This window comes from Ceratotherium simum, chromosome 5 (genome assembly GCF_057802395.1).
Source record: "Ceratotherium simum simum isolate JZ-2026a chromosome 5, ASM5780239v1, whole genome shotgun sequence".
Lineage (NCBI taxonomy): Eukaryota > Metazoa > Chordata > Mammalia > Perissodactyla > Rhinocerotidae > Ceratotherium > Ceratotherium simum.
The window spans coordinates 74,872,306-74,888,885 of record NC_141904.1 but is presented as its reverse complement, the minus strand read 5'-3'; the positions used below and the strand labels follow the sequence as shown (position 1 = coordinate 74,888,885).

At 38.5% G+C, this 16,580-nt stretch overlaps 1 protein-coding gene and 1 long non-coding RNA gene across 5 annotated transcripts in view; one reads left to right on the top strand and one right to left on the bottom strand.

Moving 5' to 3' along the window:
- The window catches only part of LOC147917086 (uncharacterized), a 47,939-nt gene extending 47,422 nt beyond the window's left edge, over window positions 1–517 (top strand). For all 4 annotated transcript variants that reach the window (XR_015552253.1, XR_015552250.1, XR_015552252.1 and 1 more), the window contains one exon: window positions 399–517. This is a non-coding gene — a long non-coding RNA (uncharacterized LOC147917086). The remainder of the gene's footprint in view (window positions 1–398) is intronic.
- Window positions 1–16,580, bottom strand: part of CNTN6 (contactin 6) — a 290,271-nt gene that overhangs the window by 110,147 nt on the left and 163,544 nt on the right. Inside the window, 2 exon segments of the mRNA XM_087431359.1 lie at window positions 504–707; window positions 15,594–15,689. Of these exon segments, the coding sequence (XP_087287485.1) occupies window positions 504–707; window positions 15,594–15,689 (300 nt within the window).

Here is a 16,580-nt window from a genome sequence, read left to right as displayed (position 1 = left end):
TTAATGTTGACTTGCTTTGCTTTCCTTGGATGTGAATATTTTTCCCGTTTTGCCAACCGGGTAAATAAAGGGTGAATGAAAAAGATAAATACGGAAAAGAAAGAGGCATCAAAGAGAAGCTGCATCATACGTTCATTGAAAATATATTAATTCAGTTAATAAGTTTGGCAGCACCCACACGTGCACACACACAGGCCTACTCTCCAAACAAACATTGTTTTTTACAAAATACTGCTTAAGCAAAGAAAAGATGATCTGCTCCAATGCCAGAGAAGAGGTGGCACAGTATACTTAGAATCGTGTATACTGTACCATGTGGGTGAGTTATAGAATTTTCTATTATATTTTTGATAATACCTGATTTTCATCATATTTGTGAATTGAACCTCAACTTATAGATGATGTGGCTCCATTGAAACAGAGGGAAGCAGAAAGCTCTACAGATCTCCCCAGACTTCAAGAACCACAGACAAAGTATATTCCCAAGATAACTTTCATCTTACCATCAGTGCGCTGCACTAATGGAGTGGGTGGTCCTTGAACACTTCTCTGGGCTTCTTTGTTTGTTATGAAGCAAGTGTAGTTGCCCACATCTGATGGTTCTACTTTGGCAATGTACAAGTTTCCTGTCTCTTGTGATACAAACCGCCTGTTGTCCTCTTGGACATATAAGGGGTTATCATTGAAGGTCCATGCATAAGATAAATCTGGAAAACAGAAAAAAATAAGTATTATCCTTACTGTATTCATTCTTATCTGAAAGTTCTGTGCCCTACTTCTCTATAATTAGAATAAAATTGTGCTCCTGTTTGTCCAGTTTATGCCTGGTGGTCCTGGTGTAATTGTAATATTCTTTATATTCAAATATTTCCCAAATTTGATGATAAATTATATGGTCACCCTGCCCATCATTGGCTTTGTGTGATTAAGAATATGATGATGGGGGGCCGGCCCAGTGGCGCAAGTGGTTAAGTGTGCGCGCTTCCCTGTGGCAGGCCGGGGTTCACAGGTTTGGATCCCCGGCGTGCACCAACACACCGCTTGTCAAGCCATGCTGTGGCGGCATCCCATATAAAGTGGAGGAAGATGGGCATGGATAGCCCAGGGCCAATCTTCCGCAGCAAAAAAGAGGAGGGTTGGCATCAGATGTTAGCGCAGGGCTGATCTTTCTCACACACAAAAAAAGAATAAGGTGATGGGATGTCAAGAGAATAAATGGACGAACTTAGTAAGGAAAGCTATAAGATATATAAGATATTGTGGGCTCAAAATGCACACTGAATTTCTCCACTAATATGTTAAAGCAGTGTTTCTCAATGTGCAGTCAGAAGGATGCTTTCATTAAATATGCTTAGGGGTACTTGTGAAAATTTTAACTTAAAGGTGTAAGTTCAAGGACTCTATCATCAATCTTGGATTTCATTTAGTCAATCATTACATAATTTCTGAGCATCTATTCTGGGACTGTTTTCAGATTTAGAATACAACAAAGCAAAACCTGTGCCTTATAAAGCCTGCATCAGTTATGATTAACTACCACTAGTGTGGATAATCACAATGTGGGATGATATGTGCTTTGACAGAGGCTTCATGGTGAGCCAAGAGAAGGAGTCTAGATGATCTGTGGTCAGAAAAGTCTTCTGAGAAGAAGAATTCCATGTTGAAACCAGCAGGATGAATGGGAGCTATCCAAGCAACAGAGGAGCAGACAAACATTGCTCAGGGAGCAAAGAGCATGAACAAAAGCTTGAAGATGAAAGACAGCAAGCACATCAGTTTTGCTGAACATCAATCAGTCTATCTCTGGAAATCTCGTAGATAAATATGAATATAAATTTATAGATAAATATAATTAAAATATAATGAATATACTATTAAATGCACAGATCTTAAGTGTTCAGTTCAATTAGTCATAACAATTATAAACCCTATGTAACCATCACCCCAAAATAAAATATGGAATGTTTCTATCTCTTCAGAAATTTTATGTCCCTTTCTGGTCAGTCTCTCCTGTTGTAAGCACTACCAGATTTCTATCATCATAGATTATTTCTGCCAGTATTTGGATTTCATAAAAATGGAATCAAACAGAATTGTTTTGTGTTTGATTTCTTTTATTTAACATATCTCTAATATTCACCTATGTTGTTTTGACTGTTAGTACTTATTTCCTTTCTATTGCCGAGTAGTATTCCATTTTGTGAATATACCACAATTTGTTTAGTCGCTTTCTTGTTGATGGGCTTGGGACTGTTCTGTATCATTGATTGTTTCCAGCTTAGGACCATTATGTATTAGGCTGAAGCAAACATTCTTTTATAAAACTGTCTTTGGACATTTTCATTTTTCTTTGATAAACTCCTAGGAGTGAGCCATGAAGCAGATGTATGTTTAACTTGATAAGAAACCGCAAAAGAATTTTCCAAAGTGGTTGTACCATTTGACATCTCCACCAGCAATGTAAGAGTGTTCCAGTTATTCCACATCTTTACAAAAATTACGTGTTGCCAGTTTTTGATTTTAGCTAGAAATCTTTGAGCAAAGGAAAATATTTTCATGGATTAAGGTTTTGTAAGCGTGGTACCATCTGCAGGTTAAGAAGTTATATGTGCCATGGAAACTATGTAGAACTGAACTTATATTTAGGCAAGTGGAAGAATATGACTGGTTCAAAAGGGACCCCAAAAATACATGGGATGTATAGGTGCCAGCGGCGGGGAAGAGGAATATGCTTATCAGGTCAACACATTCTTCCCCTGTAGATGAACTTGGACATCATAGCTCACAGAAGAGCAGGTGAAACAACTAGAGGCCTCTTGTCCAGACAGAGGCTCAGGTCGCGTTTGTCATTTGCACTTATATTTAAAACTGGTGCCGAAGCAAGACATGGTAGAGATAAAAAGGGCTGATTATTTCTGATGTGTTCTACCAGTCTTTCCCAGGTGGAGGCAGACTACTTGAAACATCCTTCCCCAGCCATACTAAATTTAAATTCTCTCAAGTATGAGCAGGCAATACAGATTGACAGCTATCCTGGCCTTAAATCTGATCTATATAGAAAAACTGTTGAGAAATTGGGAGCGTGGGAATGTTGCCATCTTTCTCATCCCTTTCACTAAGAAAAAAAAATAAAACGTTAACAATACACTTAGGGATCAGATTTTAGAGAGAACAAAAGAAAGGAAGGAAGAAAGAAAGGAAGGAAGGAGAAAGAAGAAAAGAGTGGGTCTATAAAAAGAGACCATTAATAGTGAGGAGGGGCTAAAATTGAATTCTGAAAACAATTCAAAATGATTGCAATAAAAATAAGTTCTGTACAGACAGAACTCTGATATCAGTCTCAGGAATGAAGAAGATATGAGGAAAAATAAGGCAAGGAACAACAGCAACAAAAATGCCACTTACGCACAGAATGTAAAAATGCACAAAGTGGTATTAAACCTAGAAAAGTAGTGCTCAGGTAGAAAAAAATTTAGGATGTATTGTTATGTGAAAAGGTGTTGTAAATCAAGATGCTTAGTATGATCACAAAAAAAATTATGTATGTGTGTGTGTGAACTTGTGTGTATATGTGTGTGTATGTGTGTTCATATAAATTATTAAATTTAGAAAACTGGGCATGTATACAGTGGTTTTCCCAGAGTAAGGGGAAGAAATACAAAAGACTTCTACTCTCTACCTAACGTATTTCTGTCATATTAGAATTTTTAATTACTATGTGATATTTGTGTAAATGGAAAAAAGAAACAACAGGATGAAAATAGTGTCAGGAAAGCTAAACACTAGAATGAATTACAGCTTGTAAAAATATATGATGGAAAACATTTTTTATTCTTACTCTGAACTGTTCAGACTGGAGTATGATGTTTTATTCAGGGCACATTAGAATCACTAAGAAAGCGTCTTAAAATACAAATAGCTAATCCTACTCCTGGCAATTTGGTTTCATCATATCTGAGTGAACTATCATGGAAACTGTATTTCCAACACCCTACAAATGAGTCATGTAGAGGAACTGGAGTATTATGTTCAGAGAACCCCTTACCGAAAGGGGAATTAAAAATCTCGAGCCTATCAAGAGACAGATAGTCAAATGCAGTGAAGGGTATAAGTTAAGTCACAAAATAAATGGAGAAGAATTTAGATTTTGACTCCAAGGAAAAAAAAATGGAGAATAATTGAACTGCCTTCATAGATAAAATTGCTGTCATGTGCATAAAGGGTTAAATAAAGCCCTCTCCACTGATCTCCAGAAGGCAAAAGTAGGACTTGTGGCTCTGGGGGGTTACAGAATGCTGTTTGACCTTTATTACAATGAAGACCAGTCTAAACTTTAGAGGTATAGCAGCAGATGATTTATAAGGTAATGAGCTCTCTATCATTAGAGGTGACCAAGCAGAGGATGGGTGAGCATTGCTTGAGATGCTGCAAAAAAGATTTATTTTTGCAATGGATGGGAGGTTAAACCTGTGTTTCTATGAATGGTCTACCCTACCCACAACATTCCATTGATCTCCCTAAGAGTCTATGCTTTTAGATCAAGTATGCATAAATGCAATTCATTTTTTCTTTTTGAAAATATGCTTTCACATTCTTGTCCTGTTCTCAGGTATTGAATCTTCGTTCTCTTTTGCAAGTCCCTACTGGAGTCTTTTATCATTTCATGTGGTCTCTTGTCTCTAAGTTTCTTTACTGACATTCTTTGCTGCGTTACTTCTAAGCCTGTTGCTCTGTCTCCATGAAAGAGGTGCTCAAAGGGTTTTTGTTTGAAACTGGAGAGCCATCTAGACAGTAAATTTGTCTTCAACATATAGAGGAGGAAAAAATGTAGTTCAGATTCCCCTGTTGTCAGTGACTCCTCACCTTTGTGAAATAAAGACAATCTTGAGCAAATTGTCAGGGCCATGTCTCAGCCTAGGGATCCTTATTCAATGCCTATTGGGGAGAGGAATAAGCTCCAGCTCTCTGAAATCCAAGGCAACCCTTTCACTTAACAGAAATTACAGGTTGCCACTAGTGCCCAAGAAATCTTTGTATTCTTCACCTTATAATCTTGGGACCTGAGACTGTAATTTCCATCTCTCCCTTGGTTAATTCATTTTTATCTTAGCTGCTGAAACTTTCCGATCTGTTCCTACATGTGGCGTATCCTTCTTCAACAGTGGAACATTTAGAAGCTGCTGGAAGAATGTGGTCCAGAAATAGGGATGATTACATAAAGAATAATAAAAAATGTAAAGAGCACTTTCATTTCATATCTGTTTCATCATCCCAACAATTGTCTTACGAGGCTAATTGGCTATTGCTAATATGCCCATTATATAGAAGAGGGTATTGGATCTAGAAATATAAAGGTAATTTCCCCAAATCATATTGTTAACATATGGAAGGGGTAGGACTTGAACCTAGATCCTTCAGATGCCATATCCTTTGTTCTTTCCTTGGCACCATCTTTCTATGTGTCTACAACTGATCCTCTTTTTCTATTCTCCCAGTGCATCTCCATATGCTCTCTTTGGCTTCCCTCCAAGCCCCCAAGCTCCATATATAGCCAAGCCTACTCACATCTAGAACAATTGTTCCTCACCACCCATTCCCTCCTCCATCAACACTGCCTGTCCTGTGTTCAATTTCCTTAGAATCTCGTGGAATAAAAGGTTAATCTGTCATTCTAAATTACTCCAACATATTTATAGCTAATATTAGCAAGGAATAGAACACATTTCTAAAACCTCTCAGAAGTAATTTTTCTAGGCCTCTAGAGCAGATATTTTAAAACTTCAGTGTGCAAAGAGAATCTCCTGGAGGACCTGGTAAAGCAGAAACTCCAGGGCTCCATCCTCCAAGTTTCTCATTCAGTAGGTCTGGGGAGGAGCTAGAGCGTTTGCTTTGCTAACAAGTTCCCGGGTGATGCTGATCCTGAGAGTCCCAGAACTCTACTTTGAAAATCACTGATACCAATGGGAAAACTCATTTTCCTCTGCACAATCATACCAGAAAGGGAAATGACCTGGATTTTGATAGAATGGTGGCCACCCTGTCTATTTATTTGCCTTTGGGTGATGTGTGGGAGCCTGGAGAAGAGGATGTTCCTCGGTTCATAGAATCATGGACTGTCTGGGATGGAAGGGACCTGAGAGATCTTCCAGCCCAACCTCCTCATTTTACAGGTGAAAAAGCAGAGGGGAAGATTACAGGAGCTCTGCAACGAGAATCCAGTTGCTCTTTTGTGCATGTATTGGTGATGTTAAGCTGCAAGCCCTCCTGTCATTGTATTTTTCATCCATCCCTGCTCACGTCTCCTCATGGGCTGCCTCTTCCCATTCATCCAAACAGCCAGCCTGCCGTGGGGGCTTTTATCTATTTTGTTCCATCATCAGCCACTGCCATGCTTAATTTGTATATTTTTTAATGGGGGAAAAATACCTTGCAAATTGGAACTTTAAAATTCTTCCCATTTGGCTTTTCTTAATTAAATGTATAATTCATGAGCCACTTAAGTTGAAACCACTGAATTTTTAAATATTTTCTCCACCATCTATGACATTTATCTGTTATTAATGATCGTGATGCATTTTCCCTATGATGATTCAGCAGTAACATTAGAACAGAATGATAACTGGTCCTTCCTGAAGCATTGTCTGTAGTTTCACACTGACACCATCCTCTACAATTTTATTATTATTAGAAATGGCAGATCTGCAGTAAGCAATTGAAGACTCTATCTGCTGCTCTCTCAAGCATACAACAAATCCTATTTTCCCCGGAGCATGATTATGTTTTGACATCTTTTACAGCCCTATATCTTGTACTGTGATATTTAAAATACAAACACAAAAGATACATGCAATTATACCCATTATATGGGATGCAATTTTTATTAGAGGGGAAGCATCTCATGTGAAAGAGACCAATAATGATAAACACTGACACTGAGATCTTCTATTGGCTCTGTTGAACAGACCTCAAAATTGGTAGCATGTTTCTTGAGATAGAAAAAAAAATGAGTAGAATAAAGAATTTGAAGCACAGTGTTCAGATTTAGTGGATAAATCCCCTCTTTGGAATATTCCAGAATGAGTGTACTTTACTGCAAACCTTGTGCAGTGCTCCAGGGTTAAATGTGTCTGGCTCTTGGGTGGTAAATCATGGTTATGCTACCTCAGTGGCAAAGACCTAATCCAAGAAAAATAATTCCTTTTCTGGGTTGAAGTCACTGATATTGGTGCTGAGCAAGTTTATGATATAACCCAGAAAGCTGCCCCGACACCTTTACAATCACTTCTATTTGAGTTCCCATTTGTTCCACAATTACTGCTTGACCACCTAGATTTTATTAGATCCCTTTTGATTTACACACCTCCTGTATGGAATCATGGAGATGGCTGCCTTTGTGGCTTACAAACAACCACTGAGTAAAGGCCCTCTGAGTTCCTGTTATCGCTAGGTTCCAAAGAACTCTCAGCCTGCTTGTGCACTGGCAAATCCTACCCGGAGAAGGTACGAAAACACAGCCAGCTTTTGAGTGAACTTCTGGGAAACCTCCTTCTAAGGAAGACTGGTCAAGTCATGGGAGGCAAGTATGCCAGGACCAGATTTCCTCTTTTTCTTCTCAATTCCCATGCTCCATGGGTGAGCTTAATACAATGAATGTAAGAAGTGTGCTGTACCAGTGGTTCTCAACCAAGGGTGATTTTGCCCACCAGGGGATATTTGGCAGTGTCTGGAGACATTTTTCGTTCTCCCAATTGGGAGATGGGGTGCTGCTGGCATCAAGTGGGTACAGGCCAGGGATGCTGCTAATCATCTTACCAATGCGCAGGACAAACCTCATAACAAGAATTATCTCACCCTAAATTTCAGTAGTGCTGATGTTGAGAAACTCTGGGCTATACAAATGGTAACAGGCTGCAACATGAGAGTTCTGTTTGACGTGCTGGAAAGCAAGGAAAACATTCTTCCTGGGAGTGAATGAGATTCTGAGAGTGGAGCGGGGGGATGCAGAGCACGGGACCTAGTGAAATGAACTCTGGGATTTTGGTCAGCTACGTGGAGTGGGAGAGCCATAATCTTTCTAGTTGTAATACTGTGCACTAATTTTAGGCAAATCAATCTACTTCTCTGGGTAGTGTTTGCTTATTCTCCAACAGAGATAAGAACACATGCCCTCTCCTTGTATACCTTATTTAGGAATTATTAAGTGTCTATTGTGGGCCAGATTATGCCAGAAAAATTAGGCAGCAGAATAAATGCAGTGGTGTTTAGACAGGATCCCAACTCCAGACACATGATCTTGGCCAGGTTAACACTAACCTCTTTAACACAATCGCTCAATTTGAAAATGGAGAAATTCTCCTTGAAAGTTTTATCTGAGTTGAGGTATACGTAATGCTGAGCTGAGTGCCCAGTGCACGGTAAGCACTCATTCTCTTACCCAATTATGTGGTGTTAAATTCTACTGTTATATGGTAACTTCCAAATTTAGTTCTCCAAACCAGACCTTTCTCTCTAGACATATAAATCCAGCTGCCTACTCAAAATTTTCACTCTTATATCTAATAGACATCTGAAAGCAAACATGTCTTAAAGCAAATTCTTGGTTTCCCCCCATTCCAAAACCTGTTCTCCCTTTATTGGCCTCATCCCAACTAAATGGCACTCCAGTCTTCCAGTTGGTCAGCCCAAAACCTTGGAGTTGTCTTTTACTCCTCTTTGCCTCTTACAGTCTACATCCAGTCTTTGAGGAAATTGTTTCAGCTATGCTCTCTAAATATATACTGAAGATTGCTACTTATCCACCTGTCCACTGCCATCATCCTGGTTCAAACACCATGATCTCTCACCTGAATCATTGTAATCACCATTTAACTGCTTAGATTCTTGCCCCTTTATTCTCCAGAGTAAACTTTTAAAACTGAAAGTCAGAGAAAGCGTGTCACTCTTCTGCTTAATACCATACAATGCATTCTATCTAATCTCGCTCACAGTAAAATTCAAAGGCTCTAAAATATCTCGAAAGTAGCACTTACATCCTCATCTACTCTCCTGTTTGCTAATGTTTCTTCATCCACACTGGCTTTACTGCTATTCTTCCAGCATGCCAGACATGGTCCCACCACAGGTCCTTTGCACATGCTGTTCCCTCTGCCTGAACTGCCCTTACTCAGTGTCTCACTTTCTCCCTCCTTTAGTTCTCAAATGTCAACGAAGCCGTCTTTGACCTCAGAGTATACAATAGCAACACTCACCACTCCTTAGCCCCTTTATTTTTTTTCCCTAGCTTTTATTACCATCTGTCATACTTATATTTGTTTATTGTAATATTCATGGAGTTAAGGACGTTGTTGCTTTGTTCTCCACTATATCCCTAAAACTTGGTAAAATGAGTGACAGTAAGGACACAATAAACATTTGTTGAGTGAATATATAGTCAAATTCAACAATGATAGTTATCATCACTATTATTAAACCAACCAGCAACTGTTGTGCCTATCTGCCTTTTACACATTCAAATAACCCCAGAGTAACGTTTTTTTCTTTCTTTTTTTTTTTTGTGAGGAACATTGGTCCTGAGCTAACATCCATGCCAATATTCCTCTACTTTATATGGGACACCTGCTACAGCATGGTTTGATAAGCAGTGCATAGGTCCGTGCCCGGGATTCAAACCTGTGAACCCTGGACTGCCAAAGTGGAGCACGCGAACTTAATCACTATGCCACTGGGCTGGCCGCCCAGAGTAACGTTTTTACTGACCATTTGACCTACCTACTAAGACAATACCACTATCATTTACTCCAAAAACAGCAAACAAACTAAATAGGAGGAAGGGGAGATGAAAATTTAGCACTTTTTCTCAATATAATTTTCTGTTTCTTCTGTAACACAGTTTGAGCTGTTGCTGGAAATGATTTTCAATTTAAGTTGAATTGTCAACATTTTTATTGACGCAAATACAAATGCTGGGCTCAAACAACAGTGCTATCTTCCTGCTACAGACATAGATGCTCCAAACTACTGGCATAAATTCAATTGTTCTATCAAACTAAAAGTTGTATCTGAGGAGAGAATGGAGCATTTCCTCTAAAACAAATTTTAAACTTATGATTTTTATGAGCTCAGGATTGAGAGTTTTATATCCAGACAATAAAGGGAAAGAATGAGCTTTACTTTGGATATGGTGAAACTATTATTTCACAGTGAAGGTGATTTTAATTATTTTAGACAACATGTATCATTTCTTCACTCTGTCATTTTTAAACACAATTTCATGTGAAGCTGGGCTAAGTCACTGCACGCATGAAGATCTATTGACTGCCTATTCTCATATTCACCCAATAGCTTTGGCTTCAAGGGTTTTCTGTTCATTTCTAAAACTTAGAGGAAATTCTGCTTTCAGTCCTGTTGCAAACGACTTGTGCAGAATCTTTGTTACAAGTGGCTGAGACTTTTAACAAAATCCCGCCCTTGAGGTGAGTGAGAACCTGTGGGGGAAAATATCTCTGCATAGACTTCAAAGTCTACCTCAAGGCTCAGCGACCCCTTCCCCAAATGAATAAGGGAAATAAAGATTGTACTGCCTTTTTCTGTCGTATAAACCTGTGTGCGGAAGGATGATCTTAGAACTCGCCAGCAACATACTGGAGCAAAGAAAAGTTTTTTATTTAGCTGACTATAACATTTTGGTTCTGCCAAGCACAGAGAGGCCAACTAGGAGAATTATTTTTTTCTGAGATGGGTATCCAAATTGCGGACAAGAACTATAATAGGTAATAGAAGAGATTGTTAGCGATTGTTTGGGAGCTGAGGGAAGTCATAGACTGCCAATGAGAGAGTTTAGGGAAAGGAAAGTGATGTCTAATAGGGATTGAAGTGTTTCAATCAGATGTGCACTGTGGCCTTCCCCGTGTTCTTTCCACAAAACTTTCAGCAAAACTTACATTTCTCTGAAATATTTTGGAGTTACATTTTTTAGGGAGATGGAAACAAGGGCTGAGTCTGGCTCTACTGGCAGAGATTCAGTCACATTCATGGAGCTTATTGCTGGTTAGGAAGCAGGATTAAGGAAGTGAGTGTACTTCTTTCCTGAGAGTATAGGGAATGGTTTTTGTTTTGTTTCTAAATATTGCATTTCTAAGAGAGAAAGCAGCAAGGGCCAGTTTTGTGTTCTGGAATTGTTGCCTAGGTTCCTTTTCTTTTTCACCATGGGTAGCTTCTCCCCTAGAATAACCTTTATCTGTAAATCCTCCCTTCCTAGAAGAGAAGCACAGCTGCATCTGTGGTTACCTTAAAAATTGGGTAGGAAGCATCCACAAGAAGGCCACTCTGGAGTCAGGTCTCCTTTGGTCGATTCGGAAAAAGGACAGGCATACAATAGCACCTGTTCGGTTTGGCTTATGCTGATTACCGTATTTCATTGAGTTGTGATCAATCGTTTAGATGGGAAATCCATCTATACACTTTTTTCTTTTGTTTTGGTCCTGGAGCCATTCTGTGCTGGGTAAGTTTCCAGGATTCAGTCTAGTTGATAATTTTTATTACTCTTCTATAGGATTTTTTAATAAAACACACTGAAATATATTTTATAGGCCTCCTTGTTAAGAAATGTTTTGCAAGCTTTCTGTGAATACCTTAGAGAGAAAGCATGAAGTCAGGATGTTCTGATAATATCAAGTTTAACATCATTTCTCTCTTGTGATTGAACTACTTGTGAGACTCATTGCTGATGATTGGGTTCACCGAGAAAGGCAACAGAACCAAATTGTCCAAAAAATGATGTAAAATTTTCAGCCTTCTAACACTATGGAGTCTGTAGTACTTCTCTTTCTGAGAAGACATGTTAATATTTATGGTGAATCTCTGCTTTTCGCATACTGGATTTAAAAATAATTTAGCCATGCCAACATTTGCTCCATCCTGCCCTGCTAATCCCACCTACCCCAATTTATGTACTTCTAGGGCATCTCTCTGGGACTGCCAAGTATGTGAGCAAATATGGAGACTTTAGAGAAATGGAAATAGAGGAAGGAAAAAATCTAGGAAAGCATATTGTGGTTGACAGAATTCTAAAATGACCCCTGCCCTCCATCTGAGTATGTTTGGACTTGTGAATATGGTCATCACTAGTCATCACTCCCATGACTAGATTAGATTAGATGACACAGTCGACTTGAAGAAAGTGACTTTATCTTTGGTGGAGGTGAGCTAATCAGGTGAGCCTTTACACAGGATGTGGCTCTTCCTGGCTAGAGAGATTTGAAATGTTAGAGGGAATTGATGTGAAGGCGATTCTCTGTTATTGGCTTTGAAGATGGAAGGGGACATGTGGCAAGAAATGTGGGCAGCCTTTAGAAGATGAGAGTGGCCCTCGACAGCTGGCCAGCAAGGAAATGCAGAACTTTGTCCTACAGCTGCAAGGAACTGACATCAGCCAACAACCTGAATGAGCTTGGAAGTGGGTTCATCCTCAGACTTCCCAGAAAAGAATGCTGTCTGGTTGTCACCTTGATTTTATCCTTGTAAGAACCTGGGCAGAGAGCCCAGACACACCATAATAAAGCACACCTAATATAGCACACCTACTGTGTGCTAATAAATGGGTGTTGCTTAAAGCTGCTAAGTTTTTGCTAGTTTGTTACATAGTAATGGAAAACCATGTACATATATATGGGAGACTTCACCCAAGGACAGATTACAGGCAAAGACAGAAAATGTCTGCCTATGTCTCTAGAGTTGGCACTAATTGTCCACTAATCCAATTTGAAGGTTATCCAACCAACATGTTTGCCTTCTTTCTTGAAATCTTTCTTGGCACAATTCACCTTTACAAGAAGGTGAGGCAGGAAAAGGAAGAGTAAGGAATCGTTTTAAATGAGCCAGTGAAAGACATTCCCAGGACTCTTAGCAAACCTGGATGTGTAAGAGTATTGACACTGAGAAGCAACCTGAGATTTAAGCATTAACTATAGAGTCTTCTATTCACAGGCTTTTTTTTTTTTTTTCGTGAGGAAGCTTGGCCCTGAGCTAACATCCATGTCAATCTTTCCTCTATTTTTTGTATATGGGTTGCCATCACGGCATGGCTTGACAGGTGGTGTAGGTCTGTGCCCAGGATCCAAACCCATGAACCTGGGCGACGGAAGCATAGCACGCCGAACTCAATCACTGTGCCACTGGGCCGGCCCCTCCACAGGCATTTTTTGAAGTCAGAAAGACCTGGATTGGAATCTTGCCTTTATTTACTGACTGAAAACTGATTTACTTAGTTTATCTAGTCTCAGTTTCCTCATTTTTAAATTACTATTCTTAATTATTGGAATAGTGGGAATGAGAAAGTAAATGGAAAGCCCTTATAGTGCCTGCTTATGGTAATAATTCAATAATTGGTAGCTATTATTATTATTATTAATATTTTCTCCCTCTGACTCATCAATGATTATTTGTATAACTGGATCAAAGAATGTCTGTCAATACTCCCCTCAGTTTTGATCCAGGAGAACTATAAAGAACAAGAGAACAAGAATCTATCACTCCTGCCCTTGAAGAGATGAGGAAGCCCATGGCATATGCTAGAGCTATCAGGATGAAAGTTCTTACAATACCTGGATAAAGTCAACCTTGAAAAATACTTTTGGAATCCTGCTAAAATATTATTTATGATATAATCAAATTTGATATCAGGCAAGTTTGCCGTAACTCTCATGCAACAGGGATTAATTATTCAGTTATAAAGGTCTTAATTTAAAGCAGTTTTTGTATATCTGTGACTTAATCTCACAGCATTAAGCAGAGGGGACCATTATAATAAGGGTCTTACATGCTTGAAAAGCTCAACATATGTTTTAACATTAGTAGGTGACAACGTGACAGGGAAAGCTTCTCCTACTTGGTTGCTTTTTAAAAATATATGACTTATTCTTACAAATATTTCACATTTCTATTATCCCCATTTATAGTAAACAAAGTTGAAAACAGTCTTCAATTCTGTCAAGAATCTTTGAGCAATGTCAGAGAATAAAGTGATAGAGACTGACAGCACATTCAGACATGATTTTGCCTATCTTGTCATCTTAGATTATGATACTAGAAAATAATTTTCCTAGGGTTAAAATATAAGCACATCAAATTTTTGTGTGCTCTGGAATGATGTTATTTATCTCAAGATAGCATTGAAAGCATTGTAACTCTCCCCTAACATTTCAGGTGAGAATAATGCCATAATACTCTGTAATAATATTGAACAACAATATTGTTAATTTCTAATTAGTTTCCTTTTCTTGTTGTATCAGCATTTCATGAGGTTGCATGAAAATAAAAATGATGCAAAAAATGTTTTCAAGTTTTTAAAGGATCATAAACATGATTTGGTTTAATATTACCGGAAAAAAGTTGCTTTCATTCTATTTTTAAATATTTGTCCTATCTGTTCAAAATTCTTCCATTCCAGACTAGAAATCAACTATAATAGACGCAGTGGTGGTTAATTGCTGCTCAGGGTCTGGGAGCTAGACTGCCTGGATTTGAATCTTGGCTTCACTGCCTACCAGCTGTGTACCCTTGGACAAGTTACCTGACCTTTCTCTACCTTGGTGTTCTCATCTGTAAAACAATAATTATAATAGTTTCTCCCCATGAAGTTGTTGTGAGGATTTAAAAAGTTAATACATATAAAGTATTTAGATCTGTACTGTGTAAGTGCTTGCTGTTGTAGTTAAGCTAATTATAATACAATCTGTATGATATTGGATTGTACCAAATGAAATGACTCCACGTTTATTTTTACACTGCCTTGACCAGGTTCACCGTTGGTTGAGAATCTACCAAATTTTACCATATGGAATTTGAGAAAATGCAACCCCACTGGGGAGAGAATCAGTGGGTGGTTTAGGTCCCTTGCACCAGGCTAATTCACTGCCAATCCAGATTCTTCCAAAGTAGAGATTGGCATTCATTGCTTGCTTTTCACCATTGCTAGGAGATGTTCTGTTTTGGTGCCATCCAAAATTTAATTCCAATTAACGGGGTAACTCTCTTCTTGCAATTGTTAATGTGAGGTTGCCAAAAGGAGTGTTGGAATTTGCTTCTTCATAGAGCCCAATCAGAAAAACGAAATAACAATCTTAGCTTTCTTTTTCGAAGAAAGTACTAGTCATTACACTAATCAATTTATATTCATTAGCTCATTTAACATTTACAACAGCACTCCAATATAGATATCAGTTAGTGCCTCTATTCTTCAGGTGAGGAAACTGAGCCTAAAGAGGTTAAATAAACTGCCGCTTGTCATGCAGAGTGACAAGCACAGATTGCAGCTATGGTCAGTTTCATCACAACTCCCCAGTACTCACCCTGCGTGTACACTGCCATGCTGTGTCTCCTTAAGGACAAATCTGTTGAGTGGCTGCTCGAATAAATATTTTTAAAAGAAAAAATTTGGACGTAGAACTGTTTGGATGCAGTAGGACGAACTTGAAGAGTTTTGAAGAGTCCCTTGGATTTGACGAAGGGCTACCATTGGCTTCAAGACCTAACGTGCCTACTTTACTCCCTGAGTGACAACATTAATCACGTGACCCAAATTACTCCCCCCATACCTCCAAAGTGTGGTGGCGGGCCACAGAGAAGCACCACACCTTGACCTTCTCGGACAGACACCGTGCTTCTTGTTTTGGTTTCAAAGTCTTCAATATCTTGGAAAACAAAGAAAAGCAGGTTTAGAAGTAGTTATTTTGGGGGAAAAACGTTTTAAAAATAAACATGTTATTATTAAGGGTAATGGACATTCATACTTGGTTGACCAGAAGATTTAGTTGACACTCAATTATTATCTCTCAAAATCTTGTTTTTCTTTCTTTCTTTCCTTTTAATACAATTAAACAGCGTACGTGATAAAGACATTTATTAACATCTTTCACTATCTGTTTACTTTTATTCTCCCAGGCAGCCTGTAGCCCAGCAGGAAATCTTTTAAGCCCAGCATGTATTTACTTTCCTAGCCCAGAAAAGATGTGATTAAAAAAAGATTATGTAGCAAGTTTGCTGCAGTCTTCTAGCATCTTAGATTAATGGTTGTCATTCTGATGTAGATAGAGTCTGTGAGAATTTAGGATGGAATGGTGTGAGGAAAAGAGTTCCATGTGACTGAACCAATGAGAAAAAAGGTATATTTTCTAATTTCTCTTGATCTCCTCCTTTACAAAGCAGCTTCATGAGTTTATTTGGACTGTTGTAATTTCCTACAGCATCAAAAAATCGTAGAAATTCAGTATTGGAAGAGAGCTTACTAGCTATCTTGTTAAGCCATCCATCTGAGGTATAAAGCTTTCAACATTCCTGGAAAATGGTCACCCAGCCTCTAGAAATGAGAAAATTGTTTAACTTCTCTGAATCTTAGTTTCTTCACCTGTAAAATCCCTTTATTCATTCAGTCAGTCATTTAAGAAATTTATATTGAACCCCTACTAAAAGACAGGAAGGGTAGTAAGGGCAGAAGATATATTGGTAAATAAAGCAGGCATCTACCTTGCTCTTATTGTGCTTACTATCTAATAGAAAAACTAGAAGACTTGTTAAAAAACAAA